The sequence below is a fragment of the Agrilus planipennis genome, unplaced genomic scaffold (assembly GCF_000699045.2).
Source record: "Agrilus planipennis isolate EAB-ADULT unplaced genomic scaffold, Apla_2.0 scaffold6, whole genome shotgun sequence".
Taxonomy (NCBI): domain Eukaryota; kingdom Metazoa; phylum Arthropoda; class Insecta; order Coleoptera; family Buprestidae; genus Agrilus; species Agrilus planipennis.
The window spans coordinates 1,272,989-1,281,287 of record NW_020439302.1 but is presented as its reverse complement, the minus strand read 5'-3'; the positions used below and the strand labels follow the sequence as shown (position 1 = coordinate 1,281,287).

Genomic DNA, 8,299 nt, shown 5'->3' with positions numbered 1-8,299 from the left:
TGAAACTAAATATTTTTTTGTTTCGAAGTTGAAATCAAGGCATATTCACTGCCAAAAGTCAGTTAAAAATTTTCCATATTATTCGTTATTTCTTATTTTATTCAAAGTTTTTGGTCAAATTCCAAATTTTCTCTCAAACCGTACACTTTTTTTTAGTATAGATAGTATTTATTTACCTCATGATATGCTGCAAAACCTAATTAATCAGGAATTTCTAATTTTATGTACTTTTGTCTCCGATTGTACCTCCCAAACATCCTTAAACTAGATTCTAAACATCAACTGGACGCAGATCAAGAGGTATCATAAACGGAGTAGTACAACTTTGGAAACTATTGTGTAGTTTTCTGGGATTATGGACAGTATATATATAAAATATACAGGGCGTCTCACCACGGCATGGATATTTCTTTCAGAAATCCCTAAAGATGCAGATAGAAACAAATGCCTTGCATAAAAACCTTGCAGATTTTTGGCTTCTAATATCCAAAATTGTTATTTTAAAAATGGCGGACTTCTGGTTTTACCGGAAATGCTCACTCACTCACTCAACTGTTTTCAGATGAAATAATTTATTTCCTGTTAAATATATATATTTTTTCATGGTTAATAAACGCAGAGTAATAATAAAAAAATGCAAGTGTATAATGAAGAATATGTTTCCAAACTTGAGAAATGTACATTTCCGGTAAAACCGGAAAGGAGCCATCTTTAAAGAGACTTTTATTGTAATAGACTGATATTGTGAGCAATAACCTGAAAGACTTTTATGTAAGATATTTGTTCGTACTTGAATAAACTGTAAGGGATTTCAGTAAAAATGATGCGATTGTCGGACGCCCTGTATACGCATAATCTCTATCTACTTAACATTAAATTTTCTTTTTTAACACTTACCGTAACTGTACAAATTATTTTGTTCTCTAAATTAATAGTTTTACACTTTTAAAGTGTATTTATACATGCTTGCATGGCTTAGTCATGATCCTCGGAACTGAGCACATTAAATGTGTTTTTTTACTTTTTTGTTTGTTTTGGCACACGAACTTTGTGATTTTCTAATTTTATTTAAGTTTTTTTTTTGCATTATGGCGAAACAACTATGTAACTTATGCAAAAACGACTGTTTATCTATATACAGGATGTCCAGTTACTCATTAATTAATTTTTATTTCCCAAATTCAACTTAACTTTTTTTGCTTTAGTTTTTGACATTGGAAATTTTGTGAAAGTACTAAACGAGTTCTATAGCATGATCCTGTACACAAATCAAGTGTTTTTGTTTATTTAATTATTTATTTAACCAAACCATTGTTTCCCTAATAATTTATCCAACGTCTGATTTATTTTGGAATTACTTTCCTTAATTTTGAAAAATGGACGTAATATTTTAAGTATCTTAGAGAACTGCCATAATTTGGACCAATTTTAAATATTTAACAGTGGCGTACAACGGTCTTTCCACATTCTCGTATTCTTATAAAATTTAGTTATGCATCGACGATTTTAGACATGTGACCATTATCATTTTTTTTAATAAATTATTTGACCCTTCAGTACGCCACTGTTATCTTTCGTTCCCTTACTCTATTGCGTAGATAAGACACAAATTAGTAGCTATTATTTTCACATGAATATTGACTTCCACTCTATGTGATTTTGTACAGTTGGCTTTGGAATTGTTATTAAGTATGCGACATTCACTGTGCTCAGTAATAGCTAAAATTTCATGGTTGTTGATTTTGTTGTTGGGATGCTAGAGAGAAGCCCAACGACCTGGGATCGCTCCCGTGCAAGCGTAAGGCTTGTTCCAATCTCTGCTCCTGAAGCCTTAAAGCCTCCGTCAAGTCCGGACTCAACTGTTGAGATGGTTGACTTTGATGTCCCTGGTAGTTAGTGTTGTGGCGTAGAGGATTGTTGTTTTCCTGTTGGTTTAGCTGGGGAAGAGCCTGGAACCAAGACAGAATATTTTACTTACACCATTTGGACGATCGACTTCCTGACTTTGGAAGCAACTCTTACCTGACTCATGGCCAGTCTGATGGCAGCTTCTGCCTGAGATCGTAAGAGGGCTTCAGCCGCATGCTGCTGCATCCTGAGCACATCGTTTTGTTGCGTTTGCTGTGGAGAAGACATGTCCATAACGGATGATCTCATGGCATCCATATTGCGTATACTATCCATGGCACGCATGGCAGTCATGGCGTTCACCGAGGTTGTCAGGGTGTCGTTGGACATGGGTGGAGTGGATGGATTTGAAGAATTGTTCACTTGGTTTGCCTGAAAAACAAAGGAAGACGGCGATTACATCTTCGTAAGGAATTTTATGGACAGGGAGGTGCATTTTATTGTAAACAAAAATTGGAATTGGAGCGAAGAATCAAAAGTAATAGCGATGCATATCATTTCAATGAAAATTGGAAGCATTCATGACAATGTAAAGGAAAACACAATGTTCCATTGTAGCTTCTAGTTTTTCCATTCTTTAACGTAAGTAAATGTTAGTAGAATAGTAGGCTGAATTGATGAAATTTTCCAATTCCGATCCCTTTGTCGTCCCCAAACAACTTATGTATATATATATGATTAGGGGAGGGTAAATAATGATATTTACTATTTGCTGTTTTCATATAAAAGATAAAATATTAAGGCCAAACACAAACCTTCACAATGCGAAAGGCCTTTCAAACGTGACATAAAATTGGATTTGCGGCAAGGAAAGGTTGAAAGGAATTTTTGGAAATTTACTAAATGCTGTTCGAACAACTTATATTAACTTTCGTCATTCTTTTGAAAATGTTCTTTAGAAATATCGAATATGACATACCAGTGAAAACATTTATGTTTAATAGAATTGAATTTTTGATGACAAGGGAATCACCTGTTCAATCAAGAATTTCTATACTCACACCATACTTTCTTTAATAAATATTCTACAACGTAGAAATGAAGCAGAATCATATCAAAATTTGATGGGAGCCTTTTTAATCAATTTGTGGCGAAACCCAAAGGTAAACAGTAGGTAAACCTAGGAATCCTAGGATCTAAGTTGGTCAATTATTATTTGCAAATAGACGCTTTCGTTACCGTCTTTTTTACAAACTTATTTACTAAAACATCTACAACTGGATACCCTTTAGTTTTTCAAGATTTTCTGTTTCTCTGGAGAGTATTCCGATAGTAGTTCTTGTCTCGCGGAAGTTCTAAGATAATTTTTAATCCATTTAGGCTTAGAGACGCTTCTTTAAGTTGTTGCAATTCTAACCAGAAGGGAAAAAAACAGGAAGAATGCTAGCAAGATCAAAATCAAGACCGAACGAGCAAGTCCAAGACTAAAATCAAGATCGAACATTCAAGACGAAAATCATGAGTTAAACTATTTGAAGAAACTTTAATATTTTCTTTTCTTGGAACAAAACATTTTTCGTGTTTGAAATGTTCATTTTGTTTTAATAGATTTCTTTTATAGATTTTTTAATAATCTTTATAATAGAAAAAATTGTGGTTGGAAGAATTATTAAAGATTAAGACCAATACCAAATGGTACCATAAGGTAAAACCAAGACTACGACTAGAAGAACAAGATCCAGGTCAAGACCGAAGACACTGAGACAGTCTTGGTCTTGTTCCTACTTTGACCATCGCCAGCTTCCTTTTTGTTTTACGAATTTCTTTGCAGTTCGAGGATTTGTATCATTGATATGGTTGATACGGCGGTAACTATGCCCTTGACTAAATCTCAATCCAATAAACCAAAAATAATTAATAAAATTGAATACCTGAGTGACTCCTAGCCTCATGGCAAGATTGGCAATATTGGCTGCAGCGATATTAGCTGCCGAAGAAGGATCCGATGCGAGTCCAGGAGGAACACCACCTTGTCCAACCATGTTGGCTATGACAGCCATCCTGTTGGCATTGTGCAATTCTTCCGCGTTATACTGTTGATGTAAACCATTGTTACTTCGTAAAATATCTCCGATTTTTGTGTTACAATTGTTGTTATTGTTATTCATTCCACCGGTATCCGACCCAGCAGATGATAACCGACCATTTCCTGACGAACTGTCGCTATGGGCACTCGGGGAAGCACACATTGGACTTCCACTAGCTATTGAAAAAAAAAAGATCTTTGATCTCTTTTGACATTCCCTTAGCTCTCATTAATTATACTTATTTTAAGGACTTTATTATTGTAAAAATTAGAAAACATTAAAGTATATACAGGAAGATTGTATTGTGGAAAAGACTACATTACATTTTCCCTTTTTTTGTACCTCATGGTTCAAGAAGAATCAAATATTGAGATACAATTAAGTTAAATTACTTTATTTCATTTAAAACTGGATCTCTGAATTGTAATTATTTTATTAGTAGCGGAAATTTTATTTAATATTTACGATTATGATAACAGAAAAGTTTACCATTATTGTTTATGGTAACGCCTGTAAAATTCTGGCAAACGCATTGTCAATATCCAATTATTTTTTTTTGTATGTAGTGTAAAACTATTGTAATGTATTTTTATGAGGCATTTAAAACGCTACAACTTCCTATAAAATGCAACATTATATAAATAAATACACAATTAGAATTATTCCGATTCATGGAAAACAGTTTATTCTAGACCACAACCATTCAAGTATCATCATCTAATTTTTGCAGTTGGCTGTAATTTGTAATAGTTCAGATGCATTTATTTGGTGGAATAGTGCGAGCCGATACGCCGTAGGCTCTGCATGTGTTAACGTGTTTCACGGTTATTTGCAACCATTAATTGTTAGTGTTAAAAAAATATAAACTAATTGGCGATTATCGTATTTGATGTATTTCTGTTGGTACGTAGTTGAACAATGTGTATTAGTTAATAGCCGATATATGTGTGTAATAGTGTAATGGTTGCAAAAACATTTGAGCAGGTGCCATGTCTGTTAACTCCATTTTGAGATTGCCAGAATGCAAGGTAAGATTTATGAACAAAATTGAGCACTGAATTTGATGGATATTGGGAGAATAAGTTTATCTGTACCTACTGTATGTCCATTATCATTGTTACATTATTTTTAATGTTAGATAATAACGGTAGAAAGGAATAAAATTTTTTGGAAGTGTCTACCATTTGAAAATGGAGGGGAGTCTGTATGTTTTAATTTCATAATTAATGTTTAATTTAGGGTTTTTATAATTAAAAACAATATATTTTAAGTACCTAATAGCATATAGAAAAAATCTACTACAACATAATCTTATTGAATAAGTGTTGCAATAGACTTGTTCTAGCTTGTTCTACAGTCTTCACCAATTGATAGGTACTATAACAATTTCCTTGTTTATAATTAAACATCATACTTTTTATAATGCATTGTTTAATGCTACAACACGGATTATTTATTTAAAATACTCCACTCAGTAGGTAGTAATTATCGGGTAATCAAGATTAAAATTTGCAATTTTTCAAAATATGAGGAATACTGCCAGGAAGGCATAATCTACGTCTACTGTAGATGATACTCAGTTTTCAAAAATTGAAGAAGTAATCTTGTATTTTGAGTATAATTAAAAAATTAGCATCCCTAACTAAGGGATATGAACATAACCATAGGCGTCTCCAAAACTATAACATAGGGGAAGCAATTAATGACACAAATTGAGAAGGACAACTTCTAGTCCAGAAAGATCGATTACAAGTTTAAAATACAATATATTTATATTTTAGATATCTATAAATTCAATTATTTCTTAAACGATTTTTGAAGCTCTTTACCTATTCAGGTTGGCTAGATATTTTTATGTTGATTATAAATTAATTGTAACTAATTTCTTTTGTATTTCTAAAATTTGATCTTGTAATTGTTTCTAAAATAGATAAATATTTGAGAAACATAGCAACAAAGTATTCATGCAGCAGCTTTTTATACATCAAAATACATTCTTATTCACTTGATTATTGCAACAGAAATTTTAAAATTAGTGTCTTTGCCGGTTTTATTTATAATATCATTAATTAGATTGCAAATAAATATAATATTTTGATACAGTACAACTCCCTTGAAAAAACTGTTTGGGACGCTTATGTTTAATTGTGTTTAAACGCATTTGCGGTAGGTATCGCATGTGTATCTATCAACTAACTTGTACCTTTGGCGTTTCTGTGAGAGAGGGCGACACAATGTCGTTTAATAAAATAATCATACAGGCTAGCTTTATTTGAATTATTATAAACCATACTATATTTATAATGATTTGGTTAGTATAGAAGTTTAATTAATTCGGCTTTTACTTCAATAAAACTCAGTTATCAATTTCTACTTTTAAAATGATAATTGAGTCTTTATTTCTGGTTTATTTGTTTCTATTTGAAAGTGACTTCTTAAGGGAAACAATTTTTAGGACTTATTTTAATGGGGTAGTAGTTTTTGACTCTACAGTTGCTGAAAACGGTCGTTTGTCCAAAGCAATTGTTACTGGTGTAATATTTTATAATTTATTTCATTATTTCTTTGGTTTCGTGCCTTAATATGACCGTTAGAATGCTCTTATGTTTTAAAATATTTCCTTACAAGTTTGTCCCATTCCGGTAAGCCCCAATAGTCCGCTTCCTGAAGCTGCCGACGCCGCAGAAACTGCGGCAAGTAACGTTTCTCGTTCTCTCCTTTCTGCTGCGGCCCTTGAAAGTACATACTGTGCAGCAAATTGATGTTTAGGATCCATTCTCATATGTTCCATGTGAGTCAATAGGCCTAAAACAATGCACTGGCTAATATCGATAACACATATTCATCACAAGATATTTGCAACAATAAAAGCGCATAAAAAAAGACGGTGTATTGATCATTCTAATAAGTAAATGAAAATGTGTATGTACAAATAATAATAAACCAAACGGAATGAATACTAAATAATAAAAAAAAATATAAAGGTGGCGCAATATACATTAAATATAAATATGTGAAAATGCAGACAGCTACACGTTTTGGACCGAAACATTTATTTAGATTCGATGTGCTAAATCCTGTTGTCGGAAATTTGGAATTTATTATCATTCATTATTTGTTGTAAAAATAAACCAGACATTACTATCATAGGAGTACAAAAAACCACAGTAAGTAAATAAAAATGATAACAATAACATAAAACATCTAAATACAAGAAAGCAAAAGAAAATTAATCAGAAATTTTAAAATGTGTGTGTCGAGTTAGCTCATCACATCACATCACTCACAAAATCGCACGTAAGAATTTAGTGCTAGTGTTCTAATTAAAATTCTAGTAATTCGTTTGCCAAATGAAAGTCAATTGTGGTTCTGACTGAAGTCTAATGTAAGATCCAAAATTTCTTAGTTGCTTCCAAAAGTACGCTCTAATTTAGTGCTTTTTAATCTGCAAGAATGAATTGCCGACATACGTAATTAAATCCGTTGTAATATGTTGTAAAATTATCCTTTCTATCCCACTGAACATTTATCTGTTACACCCACACTAAAAAATGCTTGAAATGTACAATAGGTTTGAAAAATTATTTCTAGTATAGTAAAATTTCATCCCATTGCAAACGAAATTATGAATCAAATCACTGTAATTTTCTGGTTGTCGTAAATTTTTTTTCGGTGAAGATATTACCTCCCTTAGACTTCTCTCAGAACCACCACTAATTTTTATATGAGGAGTAAGTACTAAAAAGGACTAAATTCTTATGAGAATCGTTTTGCGATTATGTTGCTAACTTGACAAACATATTTTAAATGTAATTGTAAGAATTATCCGGACAACACGTAATTACAAATTGTTAAAAGGTTTCAATAGATAAACGATTTCTAAAATTCGTGGCTGTTTCGCTAAAACCCTACAAACAAAACACTATCAGCCAAAATTTCACACAAAATGTTTAAAAAACCCCAGATGTCACCGGGGGGGTATGGAAACGCGTGTTAGGTTTTTAAAGCGTTTTCTGCGGAATTTTTGAATGATAGTGGATTGTTTATCACCCTGTTGGTAATTGTTTTAGATTATTTTTTATCCATCGCGTCAATTATACTTCGTTTACTTTCTGTAGCGATGTGACCTTCAGTTTGACCGGCGCAAAGTAGAAAAGAACAGCACTAGGCCAGAAAAGAAAGGAGACACCTCTCGGCGAAACTCCTAACGGGTGAGGAGCGTATAATCCGTACAGTACTGCACGGAAAAATTGACCATTTTATCCGCTACAATTGCATTGCTCAAATGTGCTGTTATTGGTACCATTTACTACTGAAAATATCAACGAGATGTTTATTTATATTTGAAGACATATTAAAGGCTT

At 32.5% G+C, this 8,299-nt stretch overlaps 1 protein-coding gene across 17 annotated transcripts in view; it reads right to left on the bottom strand.

Moving 5' to 3' along the window:
• Positions 1-369: 369 nt before the first annotated feature.
• Positions 370-8,299, bottom strand: part of LOC108732440 (zinc finger protein 37) — a 190,593-nt gene continuing 182,663 nt past the window's right edge. For all 17 annotated transcript variants that reach the window (XM_025978372.1, XM_025978374.1, XM_025978375.1 and 14 more), the window contains 4 exons: positions 6,561-6,740; positions 3,780-4,111; positions 2,023-2,280; positions 370-1,949 (listed from right to left, as the gene is read on the bottom strand). In XM_025978372.1, the coding sequence (XP_025834157.1) occupies positions 1,728-1,949; positions 2,023-2,280; positions 3,780-4,111; positions 6,561-6,740 (992 nt within the window). In that variant the 3' untranslated portion in view covers positions 370-1,727. The remainder of the gene's footprint in view (positions 1,950-2,022; positions 2,281-3,779; positions 4,112-6,560; positions 6,741-8,299) is intronic.